Source organism: Brassica napus, chromosome A6 (genome assembly GCF_020379485.1).
Source record: "Brassica napus cultivar Da-Ae chromosome A6, Da-Ae, whole genome shotgun sequence".
Lineage (NCBI taxonomy): Eukaryota > Viridiplantae > Streptophyta > Magnoliopsida > Brassicales > Brassicaceae > Brassica > Brassica napus.
The window spans coordinates 4,380,089-4,395,184 of NC_063439.1; the positions used below are offsets into that span (position 1 = coordinate 4,380,089).

Here is a 15,096-nt window from a genome sequence, read left to right on the forward strand (position 1 = left end):
ACGGAGGGAGTAAAAAATGTATTTCAGGGAAGTTATGTTTAGATTCATTTAGCATAGACTTGTTATCATTACCTCAGTTAAAAACACATAATGTGAAACTGAGCTGTGGTGATAGTTACAAATTTACAATAGATTCTAGTACTGTAAGTCTGTAACTTGACCTACTCTTAGATGAATTAATTAACTTGGATGAAGAAACTGAACGTGTAACATGTTCTTGACTCTTGAGAAGCCACAGACAGTAAGTTTTGTCTTGAAAAGATTCTCCTTATCTTGCTTTTCTTCTTCTTTTTCTTTTTTTTTTATTTCTTATTGGAATCTCCAATAATGATGCCTGCTTGAATGTCATTGGTCTATGTGATTTTAGTGCTAGTCTTCAAAGGCATATTCATGGATGGCGGCCATGTTTTATTGCCTTGATGGGTAATAAAAGAGTAGATCATTGCCTACCGTCTCTCTTATAAAATATTTGTTGAGACATGGTAACATAGTGGTGAAGCTGGAGGAATAATGCAGTTAGTATGTATGTCGCCATTGCAACTTGACAGAGTTCTGGCATCTTAACAGTATGTGAAAGAGCTAAACACAATTTCTAAAACATAGTTATCACTCGAATAGTTTGCATGTGACTTTACAGAAAGACAAAGAACATCAAGTTGATTGAGAGGGATGGTAACTTATGACCTTTCACCATTCAATAACAAAATCGCTAGACTTACTATGTTGAAGTCACTGCCCATTATGTCCCACTACGACAGAACCAAAAATCTTCCTTGAAAGATTAAAACATCAGCACTTTCCTCTTCTTAAGTCTTCTTATAGAGACAAAGACCACCACTATATTAACTTACCTCTCGTACACTATATCTTACAAAGAGAAACAACAAAGCAAAACTAGAACTTCTCTGTTTCACTTAGTAGTTATGGTGGTTCTACTGAACTCACATCCTTGTTTTGTTCTTATTCTTCTTCTTGCAGCATTCTCTTGCTTCTCTCTGAGGCTATGTTTCGGCGAAGACAGACTCACCTTCTCAACTCCGATCAAAGACTCAGAGTCAAAGACACTTCTATGCAAAAAGGGCATTTTCAGGTTTGGTTTCTTCACTCCTGCAAACTCCACTTCTCGCTTACGTTATGTTGGGATTTGGTACGACAAGATTCCAGTTCAAACAGTGGTCTGGGTCGCCAACAGAGACGCTCCCATCAACGACACTTCCGGTGTTGTTTCCATCTCTGACGACGGAAACCTCGTGGTTACCGATGGTAGAAACCGCAGTATATGGTCTACCAACGTCACAGTACCAGTAGCTCCAAATGCTACTTGGGTCCAGCTAATGGAAAACGGGAATCTTAGGCTACAAGACAACAGAAACAACGGAGAGATCATATGGGAGAGTTTCAAGCATCCCTATAGCTCTGTGTTGCCAAGAATGAGTCTCTTGACCAACAGTAAAACCGGAGAAAACATCGGTCTTACTTCTTGGAGAAACTATACAGATCCTTCAACAGGGAACTATACAGTTGGCCTTGTCGCTTTCCCGTTTCCCGAGCTTCTAATCTGGAAGAACAAGGTTCCACAGTGGCGTAGCGGTCCCTGGAATGGTCAGGTTTTCATCGGTTTACCGGATATGGATTCTCTCCTCAACATTGATGGTTTTAACCTCAACAATGATAACCACGGAACGGTTTCGTTGAGCTATGCTAATGACTCCTTCATGTATCACTTCAACTTGGATCCTAATGGAGCTATATACCAGAGAGACTGGAGTACTTCTATGAATGACTGGCGAGTCGGTGTTCGGTTCCCATCTACAGACTGTGATGAATACAGTAGATGTGGTCCTTATGGGAGCTGCAATTACCGGGAAGATCCACAGTGCAAGTGCATACAAGGTTTTGTGCCGAGGAATAGCACAGAGTGGAGTGGAGGAAACTGGATTAATGGATGTGTGAGAAGAGCTCCATTAAGGTGTGAAAGGGTTAGAAATGGAAGTAGTAATGGAGGAAAAGAAGATTGGTTTTTGAAAGTGCAGAAGATGAAAGTACCTGTCAATGTGCAACCGTCTTTAGCTAATGCGCAAGCTTGTCCTAAGGCTTGTTTAGATAACTGTTCTTGCACAGCTTATGCATATGATCAAGGCATTGGATGCATGCTTTGGAGCGGTAGCTTGGTTGATATGCAATCGTTCTTGGGAAGTGGCATTGATCTTTATATTCGTCTCTCGCATTCTGAACTCAGTGAGTAAAAAAAAAACTTTACTAATCTCACATTTATTCTTCTTCATTGACTAATGACATCTCACCAAAATCTTGTAGAAGCACATAGCAAGAGAGCAGTAATGATCACAGCACTTGTTCTAGGCGTTGTGTTTGTTGTTGCGGTCTGCGTTCTTTTAGCATGCCTGAAACTCAAAAAGCGTCCGGGTTAGAATTTTCTTTACTCTTGCTTGAGATTTTTCCTTTTATAATTATTTGTTTGCATCTTCAATCGTTGCCTTAGGAGAACCAAAGAAAGATAGAAGCGTAGAGCAATTGTTAAAGAGAATGGAAGAAGTTAACAGTGGTGATGAGCCTGCTTCTAACCAAGTCAAGCTAGAGGAGCTTCCGCTCTTTGAGTTTCAAGTGTTAGCTACAGCAACTGATGACTTCTCTCTCAGAAGCAAGCTCGGACAAGGCGGATTTGGTCCTGTTTACAAGGTGAAGACACTTAAAAAAAACACTTTCTGAAAAGAGATTTTTGTATAAAATCTCATATTAATATTTTTTTTTCTTCAGGGAAAATTACCTGAAGGGCAAGAAATAGCAGTGAAGAGGCTCTCAAGGGCATCAGGACAAGGACTTGAGGAGCTTATGAACGAAGTGGTTGTCATTTCGAAGTTGCAACATAGGAATCTGGTGAAGTTACTTGGCTGTTGCATTGAAGGTGAAGAAAGGTTGCTAGTCTACGAATATATGCCAAAGAAAAGCTTGGATGCCTATCTATTTGGTAAAATGATCTCCTCTCTTTTGTTCTTACTTAGGAAAGCTAATGATTTTGTAAGCTCTTTCTTCAGACCCTTTGAAGCAAAAGATTCTTGACTGGAAGACACGGTTGAACATAATGGAAGGAATATGCAGGGGTCTTCTGTACCTTCACAGAGATTCAAGACTAAGGATCATACACAGAGATCTAAAAGCCAGCAACATTTTGTTAGATGACAACATGAATCCCAAAATATCTGATTTCGGGCTTGCAAGAGTTTTCCTAGCGAATGAAGATGAAGCTAACACAAGAAGGGTTGTAGGAACATAGTAAGTATCCATTCCCATTATACACAACAAGAAGGGTTATCATATTAATGAAATATTTGTTATTGCAGTGGCTATATGTCACCGGAATATGCTATGGAAGGCTTATTTTCAGAAAAATCAGACGTTTTCAGCTTGGGGGTTATACTTTTAGAGATCATAAGTGGGAAAAAAAACTCTCACAAGGAAGATAATTATCCAAACCTTTTAGCTTATGTAAGTGTGTACTAATAATCAGTGTTTAGTAACTTTTATAGCTTTTAAACTTTACCTGTAAATTTGATATTCTTACAGGTGTGGACGCTGTGGAATGAGGGAGAGGCTGCTTCTCTAGCAGATCCAAACGTCTTTGATGAGTCTTTCGAGAAAGAGATAACAAAATGTGTTCAGATTGGTTTGTTGTGTGTGCAAGAAGTTGCTGACGATCGACCTAATGTTTCAACCGTGATTTGGATGCTAACCACCGAGAACATGAACCTCCCCGAGCCGAATCAGCCTGCGTTTATAACAAGAAGAGAAAAGTCTGAGGGTGAATCTTCTGACCAGAGTAGTCAGAAGGTCTCTATCAATGATGTGAGCCTCACATCTGTTACAGGGCGTTAAGAACATAAAGCCAATCTGATTATGTATAATTAAAAAGGTTTGAATATGTTTGGCGAATAATTAAGTGTGTTGATTATAATATGTGGAGTGTTATAAGTCAATATAGACATTATGATGTGTGTTGAATAAAATGTGTGGAGTGTTATAAGTCAATATAAAATAGACATTATGATGAATGTTGAATAAGTTGTAAAAATCTAGAAAATATATATGTTTATATAAAATACTGGTTTGAGAAACTCCTACGTTTGAAAATTTTATTATTCTGCGCATGCTTAATGGTTAGATTAAAGAACAAGAGATGTATATCTGAGAAGTTAAGTTCAGATTTGGTCTTATGACCTCAGTAAAATCACTTTCAATAGTTTCTAGTACTGAAACTTAACTAACCTGGATGAAGAAGCTGAAAAGGAGAAAGAACATAAACCACATATGTTCTTGAGAAGCCATTTTTTTTTCTTGAGAAGCCACACTATTATGGTTTTGTGTGTTTGGGTTGCTTTGCTATGTATATATATAGTGAAATGAACGAACCTGGATAGTTTGGAATTGTGGATAAGATCAGTTTTGACCTTTCATAATTCCATTAAATACATAACAACATCTTTGACTCTTCTGCATAAATTTTATTATAGTGAAGCCAAGAAAGAAATTTACTCTCTCTTTTTCTTCTTCTTTCTTTGTAAGAAATTTAACGACCTTGAACATCGGTGAAGGTAACGTCATTAACAGAACTACCCGGCTCTGCAATGAGCAAAGAAACAATTTCGCGGCCTCTCCTTCTCACGGAAGTAAACGCAGGAAGCTTAGGATTTGGAAGATCAATAGCGTTTTGACCCAACATGATGAGAACAGAGGACATATCTACTCTGTCCGAAGCGTTTTCTTGTACGCAAAGCAACCCAATGTGTATGCACTTCACCACTTCGCTCTCGTTATAAGTCCCTTGATCCATAAAGTTGTCTATGATGTCCTTTGCTTCACCTTTTTCCCATAGATCCCAAATCTACAAAGATGAAAAAAACAAATATCTTCCCTACCTTATAAATAAAGAGATTTATAAAAACTGAAAAACTTATGAAGAAGATGAATTTGTTTCACTGAACTTTCATTTCATTCATTACCTCAACGATTACAACCTAGTTTAGTATATTTATGCTAGAGAATGAAAACCGTAGCTCACTAGACAGATGGCTCAATCCTGATCCTTAAGAGAATCGAGGGCTGTAGCCTTAAGCCACTAAGACCACCGAAGATGCACTCTTCTTTGTCGACTGGGCTTTGTCTCGTCTTGGCCCATATTCGCTTTACCTTTCTGATCCTGAGCCAAAGCTGCGTCGTTTTGAGTCATGCTCTGTTTAACAATAAACAGGTCCGAAACCACCAGCTCCAAGCTTGTTATGGGAAGAGAAGTTATCAGTGGCTGCCGCGATCGTTAATGGTTTGATTAAAGAATCAGGGAAGTTATGTTCGGATTCATCTAGTACAGACTTGGTATTGTTACCTCAGTTAAAAAACCTTATGTGAAACTGAGGTGTGTTAGTTATAATAAATTCTACTCTTAAATGAATTAATTAACCTTGATGGAGAAACTGAACCTGTTGGAAAGGGAGAAAAACAAAACCGAATTATGTTCTTGACTCTTGAGATGACACAGTAGGCTTTGTCTTCTTCCTACTTTTCTAAATTTTTTTTATTGTTAGAGAAGTTATGTTCAGATTCATCTAGTACAGACTTTGTACTATTTACCTCAGTTAAAAACACCTAATGTGAAACTGAGCTGTGTTGGTAGTTACAATAAATTCTAGTGCTGAAACTTGACCTACTCTTAGATGAATTAATTAACCTTGATGGGAATGGAACCGAAACATGTTCTTGACTCTTGAGAAGCCACAGTAGATTTTTTTTTTGTCACGAAAGCTTATATTAAACTAAAAATCGAACAGGTTCAAATGATTACAACCGAAGTTAATCTCAACGGCCAGACAATAAACGAAAAGTACAGCAATAGGTGTGTTAAAGGGGCGAAGATACCCGTAGAGATGCTTCACTTGAAACCCTGAAACTGATGTTCTGAAGAACATACTAAAGTCGGAGTATGAACCGACGACGGGGGACCCTAAACAGCGGGTTTGAAGACGGTTGGTGGACACCAACACTGGTGATGGGAGACTCTTCTTTTCTTTAGATAAGGTGTATGTAACTGATAAGAGCATTGGATGATGATCTCGTCCCGGGTTCTTGATGGAACTATGTCGAAAACTGTTTGCCCGTGGGAACAACTGAAAGACTCTAGAACCGTAGCTAAGAGCGGTAGGAAAAGGCCTTGTCTGCCTAGATTTGGCTCTGATAATCATGAACAGAGGAGCAGAGATTGTTTGGGCTATGTGAACCCTGTATACGATGACAGTAGATTTTTTCTTGAAATGATTCTCCTTATCTTGCTTTCCTTCTTCGTCTTTTTCCTTTTCAAAATTTCTATTGTTAACTGTGTGGAAAGCTCCAATACCGTTTCCTGCTTCAGTGTCATTGGTCTATGTGATCTTATTGCTAGTCTTTCAAGGTTCTGTTTACCACTGATTGCATTCCTATAGCAAAAAAAAACAGTTACGTCTGAAAAAATCGGATGTAGTTTCAATGTTTTTTTTTCCTTGATAAGTAGTAAAAGAGTCTGATCTTTAGACCATACAAAATGTTTCATTTACGAGTTGTTTTCTATCTTTTTTGACACATGGTAACATAATGGTGAACTTGGGGGGGGGGGGGGGGGGGGGGGGGGGGGGGGGGGGGGGGGGGGGGGCAATGATACAGTTTGTATGTACGTCGCCATTGCAACTTGACAGAGTTCTGCCATTTTAACTTAAATGTGAAAAAATTAAACATATTACTACAATAGTGTTTGCATGTGACTTTACAGAAAGACACAGAACATCAAGTTCTGCCATCGATGGTAATTTATGACATTTTACCACTCAATAACCGACAAATTCGCTTGACTTACGATGTTGAAGTCACTGCCCAAATGTCACTCTACGACAGAAACAATCTTCTTTGAAAGAAAGTCTTCTTATAGAGACAAAGACCACCACTATATTAACTTGCCTCTCGTACACGATATCTTCCAAAGAGACCACCACTATATTAACTTGCCTTTCGTACACGATAACTTTCCAAAGAGAAACAACAAAGCAAAACTGGAACCTGTTCTTTTTCACTTAGTAGCTATGGTGGTTCTACTGAACTCACGTCCTTGTTTTGTTGTTCTTATTCTTCTTGCAGCATTCTCTTGCTTCTCTCCGAGACTATGTTTCGGCGAAGACAGAATCACGTTCTCAACTCCGATCAAAGACTCAGAGTCAAAGACACTTCTCTCCAAAAGTGGTGTGTTCAGGTTTGGTTTCTTCACTCCTGTAAACTCAACTGGTCGGTTACGTTACGTTGGGATTTGGTACGACAAGATTCCAGTTCAAACTGTGGTTTGGGTCGCCAACAGGGAGGCTCCCATCAACGACACTTCCGGTGTTGTTTCCATCTCTGACGACGGAAACCTCGTGGTCACGGATGGTCGAAACAGCCTTCTATGGTCCACCAACGTCACAGTACCAGTAGCTCCAAATGAAACTTGGGTTCAGCTAATGGAAAATGGGAATCTTAGGTTACAAGACAACAGAAACAACGGTGAGATTCTGTGGGAGAGTTTCAAGCATCCCTATAGTTCTATGTTGCCAAGAATGAGTCTTGGGATTAACAATGGAACCGGAGAGAATACAGGGCTTACTTCTTGGAGAAGCTATACAGATCCTTCAACAGGGAACTATACAGTTGGCCTTGTCGCTTTCCCGTTTCCCGAGCTTCTAATCTGGAAGAACAAGGTTCCACAGTGGCGTAGCGGTCCCTGGAACGGTCAGGTTTTCATCGGTTTACCGGATATGGATTCCCTTCTGAACATTGATGGGTTTAACCTCAATAATGATAACCAAGGAACGGTTTTACTGACCTTTGCTAATGACTCTTTCTTGTATCACTTCAACTTGGATCCTAATGGAGCTATATACCAGAGAGATTGGAGTACTTCTATGAATGATTGGAGAGTTGGTGTCAGGTTCCCATCTACAGATTGTGATGAATACAATAGATGTGGTCCATATGGGAGCTGCAATTACCGGGAAGACCCACAGTGTAAATGCATAAAAGGGTTTGTGCCTAGGAACAACACTGAGTGGAGTTTAGGAAACTGGATTAGTGGATGTGTGAGAAGAGCTCCACTACGGTGCGAAAGAGTCAAGAATGGAAGTAGTAATGGAGGAAAAGAAGATTGGTTTTTGAAAGTGCAGAAGATGAAAGTACCAGTGAATGTGCAACCATCTTTAGCTAATGCGCAAGCTTGTCCTAAGGTTTGTTTAGATAACTGTTCTTGCACAGCTTATGCATATGATCAAGGCATTGGATGCATGCTTTGGAGTGGTAACTTAGTTGATATGCAATCTTTCTTGGGAAGTGGCATTGATCTTTATATTCGGCTTTCGCATTCTGAACTCAGTGAGTAAAAGAAACTTTAGTAGTCTCACCTTTCTTATTATTCTTTGACTAATGACATCTCACCAAAATCTTGTAGAAGCACACAGCAAGAGAGCAGTAATGATCACAGCACTTGTGCTAGGCATTGTGTTTGTTTCTGCGGTCTGTGTTCTTTTAGCATGCCTGAAACTCAAAAAGCGTCCAGGTTAGAGTGTTCTTTACTCTTGCTTGAGATTTTTCCTTTTATAATAATTTGTTTGCTTCTTAAATCATTGCCTTAGGAGAACCAAAGAAAGATAGAAGTGTAGAGCAGTTGTTAAAGAGAATGGAAGAAGTTAACAGTGGTGATGAGGCTGCTTCTAACCAAGTTAAGCTAGAGGAGCTTCCGCTCTTTGAGTTCCAAGTGTTAGCTACAGCAACTGATGACTTCTCTCTCAGAAGCAAGCTCGGACAAGGCGGATTTGGTCCTGTTTACAAGGTAAAGGCACTAAACAAAACACTTTCTGAAAAGAGATTTTTCTATACAATCTCATATCAATATTTTTTTTTTCTTCAGGGAAAGTTACCTGAAGGGCAAGAAATAGCAGTGAAGAGGCTCTCAAGGGCATCAGGACAAGGACTTGAGGAGCTTATGAACGAAGTGGTTGTGATCTCCAAGTTGCAACATAGGAATCTGGTGAAGTTACTTGGCTGTTGCATTGAAGGTGAAGAAAGGTTGCTAGTCTACGAGTATATGCCAAACAAAAGCTTGGATGCCTATCTATTTGGTAAAATGATCTCCTCTCTTTCGTTCTTACTTAGGAAAGCTAATGATTTTGTAAGCTCTTTCTTTAGACCCTTTGAAGCAAAAGATTCTTGATTGGAAGACACGGTTGAACATAATGGAAGGAATATGCAGGGGTCTTCTGTACCTTCACAGAGATTCAAGACTAAGGATCATACACAGAGATCTAAAAGCCAGCAACATTTTGTTAGATGACAACCTGAATCCCAAAATATCTGATTTTGGGCTTGCAAGAGTTTTCCGAGCAAATGAAGATGAAGCTAACACAAGAAGGGTTGTAGGAACATAGTAAGTACTCATTTCGGAAAAATAGTAACACAAATATTTTGAAAGCCAGTATTATCATAACCTATATGAATTATTTTTTTGATGTTGTTGCAGCGGCTACATGTCACCGGAATATGCAATGGAAGGTTTATTTTCAGAAAAATCAGATGTTTTCAGCTTGGGGGTTATACTTTTAGAGATCATAAGTGGGAGAAGAAACTCTTACAAGAAAGATAATTATCCAAACCTGTTAGCTTATGTAAGTGTGCACTAACAATCATTGTTTAGTAGATTTTCTACCTTTTAAACTTTACCTGTAAATTTGGTATGTTTATAGGTGTGGACGCTGTGGAATGAGGGTGAGGCTGCTTCTCTAGCAGATCCAAACGTCTTTGATGAGTCTTTCGAGAAAGAGATAACAAAATGTGTTCAGATTAGTTTGTTGTGTGTGCAAGAAGTTGCTAATGATAGACCGAATGTTTCAACTGTGATCTGGATGCTAACAACTGAGAACATGGACCTCCCTGAGCCGAAGCAGCCTGCGTTTATAACAAGAAGAGAAAAGTCTGAGGGTGAATCTTCTGACCAGAGTAGTCAAAAGGAGTCTATCAATGATGTGAGCCTCACATCTGTTACAGGGCGGTAAGATCATAAATCCAATCCGATTATGTACAATTAAGTGTGTTGATTAAAAATGTTTGGATTGTTATATGTCAATGTCGACATTATGATGTGTGTAGAATAAAATGTGTGGAGTGCTGTAAGTCAATATAGACATTAGGATGTGGGTTGAGTATGTTGTAAGAATCTAATAAGTATGTATGTTTGTATAATATAAGGTTTGAGAAACTCTATGTTTGCAAGTTAATGATTAGATTAAGAATAAAAGATGTATATCAGAGATGTTATGTTCAGATTTGGTCTTATTACCTCAGTTTAAAACACCTTATGTGAAACTGAGGTGGGTTGATTGACAATTTCAGTAGATTCTTGTATTGAAACTTAACTAAAATGGATGAAGAAGCTGAAGCTGAACCTGAAGGACAAGGAGAAATGAAAAAACCAAACATGTTTTTGAAAAGCCACAGTAGGTTTTGTCTTTTTTTTTTGAGTGAATGTAAAATTTTATTCAATCAAAACTTTGTACATCAAGTGCTTCTGTTGTTTTTGTAAGAAAACTCTATACTCTAGATTCTATGAAAAAAATCCCTTCATGGTGGTCTCTCTCTTGTTGCAAACCAAGTGGTCAAGCTCTCCTCAAGATACTTTTGCCCCAGCCCCTTGACTGAGAGTAGCTTGAGTCTGATTGTTTTATCTACAAACTTGGTGATGACATTCACAGTTTGTGGCTGTTCTCCATGCCTACGGGCATTTCTCTCTCTCCACAGCGCATGTACCGTAGCTTGAAAGGTGTAGCGGATAAGGAACTTCTTCGTCGGTGGCAGGCTTGTGTTGGAGATGATTTCTACAACGTCATTCCAAGATGTAGTGAACGCATTCTGGAGAATCCCACCAGCCAGTGATTTCCAGATTTGTCTTGAGTAGTTGCAGCTGAAGAAGAGATGGTGGCAGGTTTCATCAGCTGCATCACAGAGCACACAGGCTGTGTTTGCTGTAGCGTTCCACCGGTTTATCCTATCACATGTCTGCAGTCGTTGTCGGAGTGCAACCCATACGAGGAAGGAATATTTCGGTGTGTACTGTGTGAACCATACCCCTTGACTCCACTCACAGACTGTCTGAGCCGATCGCAACTGCAGCCATGTTTTCTTTGCAGAGAAAACACTTGCATACTTCCCATCTCTCTGTTTCCAAAGAGGAGTATCCTCCTCCCCACTGACTCCATTCCTAAGCGCTTCTAATTCATTCTCAATCTCATTCAGACGGCTCTCACGGTGTCGTCTTCTTCGGTGCTTACTCAGGACATCTGCAACAACAGCCTTATCAGATATGCCCAGAGCAATGCACCCTCGTTCTCCTATCACATCCTTCAAGGTTTTGTGTTTTAAGGTTTTGTGTTTTGGGTTGCTTTGCTATGTATATATATAGTGAAATGAACGAACCTCGATAGTTTGGAATTGTGGATAAGACCAGTTTTGACTTATCATGGTTTCAATTTCATTAAATATACATAACAATATCTTTGAATATTCTGCAGAAATTTATTATAGTGAAACCAAGAAACTTCCTCTCTTTTTTTTCTCTCTTTGTAAGAAATTTAACGACCTTGGACATCGGTGAAGGTGATGTCATTAACAGAACTACCAGGTTCTGCAATGGGCAAAGCAACATTTTCTCGGCCTCTCCTTCTCACGGAAGTAAACGCAGGAAGCTTCGGATTTGGAAGATCAATAGCGTTTTGACCCAACATGATGAGAACAGAGGACATATCTACTCTGTCCGAAGCGTTTTCTTGCACGCAAAGCAACCCAATATGTATGCACTTCACCACTTCGCTCTCATTATAACTCTCTTGGTCCATTAAATCGTCTATGATGTCTTTTGCTTCACCTTTTTCCCATAGATCCCAAATCTACAAAGATGAAAAAAAACAAGCATTTGCTTATGTTATGTTCTATTCTATTCCTCAGTTTGTAAGGTGGATAAAATATGCAGTTTAGTACTTACGTGTCCGACAAGGTTCGATGATTCCTTGTGGAAAGCACTGTTTTTCTTTCCGCTTATGATCTCTAAGATCAATACTCCAAAGCTGTAGACGTCAGATTTAACGGAGAAATGACCCTCCATTGCATACTCAGGTGACATATATCCACTGTGAAAATGAGATTGAAACAACTTATGGTTTGAAGTTTTTGAATAGCTTTATAAGTAAAGTAAAGAGTAACTAACATTGTTCCAACGACCCGGTTAGTGCATCCTTCGATTTGGTTGCCTCCAAAGATTCTAGCCATGCCGAAATCCGAAATCTTGGGGATCATTTCGTTGTCAAGAAGTATATTGCTGGCCTTGAGGTCTCTGTGGATGATCCTCAGTCTTGAATCTTGATGTAGATACATGGTTCCACGAGCAATTCCTCTGATTATTCCTTTCCGTTTCGGCCAATCCAGCGCCGCTCTTTGCTCTTCATCTTAAGAGGAGGATAACAAATACAAACTAATTGATCTTTCTGAAGGGGGAAATTTGAATTTGTTGGAAAATGTTGAACTTACCGAATATGAAACAGTCTAGGCTCTTGTTTGGTAAGTACTCGTATATCAACATCTTCTCTTCCAGCTCGACGCAACACCCTAAGATCCTCACGAGGTTTCGATGCTGCAGCTTCGATATCAACTTGACTTCGTTCTTGAACTCTTCCATTCCTTGGCCCGAGTTTTTCGATAACCTCTTCACTGCTACCTCCATACCGTTTTGTAACACGCCCTGAAATAGAAAAATGAAACATTCGTCTATGACCCCAAAAAAATAGTAGTAAATATGTATTATTATTCTGCTTCCAAATGATTAAGAAAAATATATGTTTAGTAATTGTTTCAAACCCCATAAATCTATACTTGTTCATTTGGAGAAATATTGATGAAGATTTTCATTTATAAAAGTGACTATGGATTATCATTTTCCCTACCTTATAAACAGGTCCGAAACCACCAGCTCCAAGCTTGTTGTGGGAAGAAAAGTTATCAGTGGCTGCAGCGATGGTGTTAAGATCAAAGAGAGGTAACTCCCTGTCATCTTCAAATTTGAGTGAGTCTTCAAAATCAAAGGAGAAGGTTGTTGAAGATCTTCTAAGACTGTTTAACTCTGCAGTTAAGAATATTTTAAATAGGTAGTTGCGTGCTATTCAAGGAAGTTATGAACCTAAATAGATACATTTACTTACTTCGCCGCTTCCTTACAAAACAGAACACAATGACCATTAGTAACATCACGGCTGCAGACAAACTGATGAGAACCAGAACAACTCTCGTCTTCCTTGATGAGCCATTACTGTCCCACCGCGCTGAAACAAGAAATAAAATCACTACACAAGTACTTTAGAAACAGAAGAAGAACTTGAGGAATAGATTTTAAGTACCTAACTCTTCCTTGTCGACACGTATGTAGAAATCTTGTCCAGAATTCAAGTAAGTCCTCGTATCCAACATATCACCGTGCCACGTCAAGCACCCTCTTTCTCCTCCCTCACCGTCGTGGTAAGCGCTCGCGTAACCGACACAAGAGCAGTTCCCTAAGCACTTCTGTTTGCACTCCTTCAACGTTACGCTCATATCAACACTTGCATTTTCTGTATCGGGAATCTTCGCGTGCGTTAACTTCACAAACCCGTCTTTCTCACGGCACAGCGAGGTTTTGTTCTTCCTCGAACACCCGCCAGTATAGTCCCTCAAGAACCAGTGACGAGTAATCTTGGGCTCGAAGCCAGGTAAGCACGTGCACTCAAACGTCTCTGAGCTAATGGGATCGCAGAAACCGTTAACCCCACAGTGTGCGTAGTAGTCGCATTCCTCTTTAGGAACCGACCAGAACTCGTTCCATCTGTTATCCCTAGCGATCCATGTGAACCGTTGTATGGTTCCTCTCTCGTTCACTTTCAACCTCGTTATGACCGAAGCATCCGTTACACCGTAAGTGAACGATACCTCATCTTGATTATTCACGAACGAGTTGTTGAAGATGTATCCTCTGTTCATTTCGGGCACGCCGCTCCATCTCAGCCCGGTCCACGGCCCGGTGCGCCACCATTGGATCGTACCCTTGTGTAGAATCAGCTCCGGAAACCCTCTACGGTCCATCCGTAGAGTACGGTTTCCGGAGCCAGGGTCGTTTGGAGATCTCCATGATGTCAGAACCCGATCCAAACCGTCTTTTCGTGTGAAACCAAGTTTCATAAAGGGAAGAAAAGTGTCTGTAGGATGATCAAAGCTCTCCCAGTAACCTCTCCCTGTGAGTGTATCAAGGAGAACAAGGTTCCCTGTGTTAGAGAGTCTTGCAACTAGAGTTGGTTCGGAGATACTGTCGGAAACATTGGTCGACCAGAGAGGTTCTGTTGTGTTGACTGATGCATAGATGCAGAGATTCCCTCTGCTGCTGAACTTTATCAGACCAGATGTGTCATTAATGGGACGGTCTCGGTTTGCAACCCATACAACGGTTTGTTCAGAGATTTGAGCATACCAAATCCCCACATACCGGAGATTTGAAGTCCCCAGGCTGAAGAATCCAAAGGCGAACCTCCCCCCTTCGGAAAGTATGACATCACCATCTCTCAGTGACTGTCTTCTCATGATGGTATCATTGGAGATACAAGTTTGGAGGAAGGAGCAAAAGAAGATGACAAAGACAATCTTCATTGCTATGTTTGTTTATGAGCAGTAGGTTGATGTGATGAAACGTATGAATGCTGTGTAGTATTAAAAGCCAAGTTGAACACCATTAAACTAACAACATTAGCTGTAAAGTTCCGGTAATTACTCAAAGGATGCAACTTAAGAACTGATTCATGTGACTTTGAACATGACACAGAACTTAAAGAACACCAATAGTTTTCATTATGGCTTTGACATTAATGGATAACACTTGAGCACATTATGGATTTTAAGCGGTGAAATTTTAAAACCGAGAGAAAGAATTAAAACACTATGGTATTGTGTTTTCGTTACCGAGTATATACGGAAATA

The 15,096-nt window shown here is 39.8% G+C and overlaps 3 protein-coding genes and 1 long non-coding RNA gene across 5 annotated transcripts; 2 read left to right on the forward strand and 2 right to left on the reverse strand.

The window, feature by feature from the left end:
• Positions 1–589: 589 nt before the first annotated feature.
• On the reverse strand, positions 590–5,014 carry LOC111216236. The gene is made up of 4 exons (XR_007340209.1): positions 4,282–5,014; positions 3,560–3,784; positions 2,786–3,130; positions 590–2,686 (listed from the first exon to the last, which is right to left on the reverse strand). It is a non-coding gene; the product is annotated as an uncharacterized LOC111216236 (long non-coding RNA).
• On the forward strand, positions 924–4,268 carry LOC106368122 (G-type lectin S-receptor-like serine/threonine-protein kinase At1g11330). The gene is made up of 7 exons (XM_048782161.1): positions 924–2,238; positions 2,317–2,424; positions 2,501–2,697; positions 2,776–2,986; positions 3,054–3,291; positions 3,360–3,504; positions 3,583–4,268. The coding sequence occupies exons 1-7, from the start codon at positions 924–926 to the stop codon at positions 3,889–3,891; spliced, it is 2,523 nt and encodes an 840-aa protein (XP_048638118.1). The 3' UTR covers positions 3,892–4,268.
• A 1,704-nt stretch (positions 5,015–6,718) lies between the features above and the next one.
• Positions 6,719–10,314, forward strand: LOC106349801 (G-type lectin S-receptor-like serine/threonine-protein kinase At1g11330). Its single transcript, XM_013789770.3, has 7 exons — positions 6,719–8,430; positions 8,507–8,614; positions 8,691–8,887; positions 8,966–9,176; positions 9,244–9,481; positions 9,575–9,719; positions 9,798–10,314. The coding sequence occupies exons 1-7, from the start codon at positions 6,894–6,896 to the stop codon at positions 10,104–10,106; spliced, it is 2,745 nt and encodes a 914-aa protein (XP_013645224.2). The 5' UTR covers positions 6,719–6,893; the 3' UTR covers positions 10,107–10,314.
• Positions 10,315–11,514: 1,200 nt separating this feature from the next.
• LOC106349837 (G-type lectin S-receptor-like serine/threonine-protein kinase RKS1) lies at positions 11,515–15,003 on the reverse strand. Of its 2 annotated transcripts, none has more exons than XM_048782162.1 (7): positions 13,494–15,003; positions 13,299–13,418; positions 13,044–13,219; positions 12,631–12,841; positions 12,311–12,542; positions 12,089–12,233; positions 11,515–11,993 (listed from the first exon to the last, which is right to left on the reverse strand). In XM_048782162.1, the coding sequence occupies exons 1-7, from the start codon at positions 14,767–14,769 to the stop codon at positions 11,679–11,681; spliced, it is 2,475 nt and encodes an 824-aa protein (XP_048638119.1). In that variant the 5' UTR covers positions 14,770–15,003; the 3' UTR covers positions 11,515–11,678. The 2 variants fall into 2 exon arrangements, with proteins under 2 accessions (XP_048638119.1, XP_013645261.2); XM_013789807.3 differs by having other exon boundaries at positions 12,311–12,548; positions 13,494–14,987.
• Positions 15,004–15,096: the final 93 nt, after the last annotated feature.

What these genes read in the sequence shown, in the direction of transcription:
- LOC106368122 (XM_048782161.1), top strand. Translation starts at nt 924, where the DNA reads ATGGTGGTTCTACTGAACTCACATCCTTGTTTTGTTCTTATTCTTCTT. An exon ending in CTTGGATGCCTATCTATTTG is followed by an intron (nt 2,987 to 3,053) that starts GTAAAATGATCT and finishes CTCTTTCTTCAG; the next exon opens with ACCCTTTGAAGCAAAAGATT. An exon ending in AGAAGGGTTGTAGGAACATA is followed by an intron (nt 3,292 to 3,359) that starts GTAAGTATCCAT and finishes TTGTTATTGCAG; the next exon opens with TGGCTATATGTCACCGGAAT.
- LOC106349801 (XM_013789770.3), top strand. Translation starts at nt 6,894, where the DNA reads ATGTTGAAGTCACTGCCCAAATGTCACTCTACGACAGAAACAATCTTC. An exon ending in GCTTTCGCATTCTGAACTCA is followed by an intron (nt 8,431 to 8,506) that starts GTGAGTAAAAGA and finishes AAAATCTTGTAG; the next exon opens with AAGCACACAGCAAGAGAGCA. An exon ending in ATCCAAACCTGTTAGCTTAT is followed by an intron (nt 9,720 to 9,797) that starts GTAAGTGTGCAC and finishes GTATGTTTATAG; the next exon opens with GTGTGGACGCTGTGGAATGA.
- LOC106349837 (XM_013789807.3), bottom strand. Translation starts at nt 14,769, where the DNA reads ATGAAGATTGTCTTTGTCATCTTCTTTTGCTCCTTCCTCCAAACTTGT. An exon ending in TGTCGACAAGGAAGAGTTAG is followed by an intron (nt 13,419 to 13,493) that starts GTACTTAAAATC and finishes TTCTTGTTTCAG; the next exon opens with CGCGGTGGGACAGTAATGGC. An exon ending in CATCGAACCTTGTCGGACAC is followed by an intron (nt 11,994 to 12,088) that starts GTAAGTACTAAA and finishes TCATCTTTGTAG; the next exon opens with ATTTGGGATCTATGGGAAAA.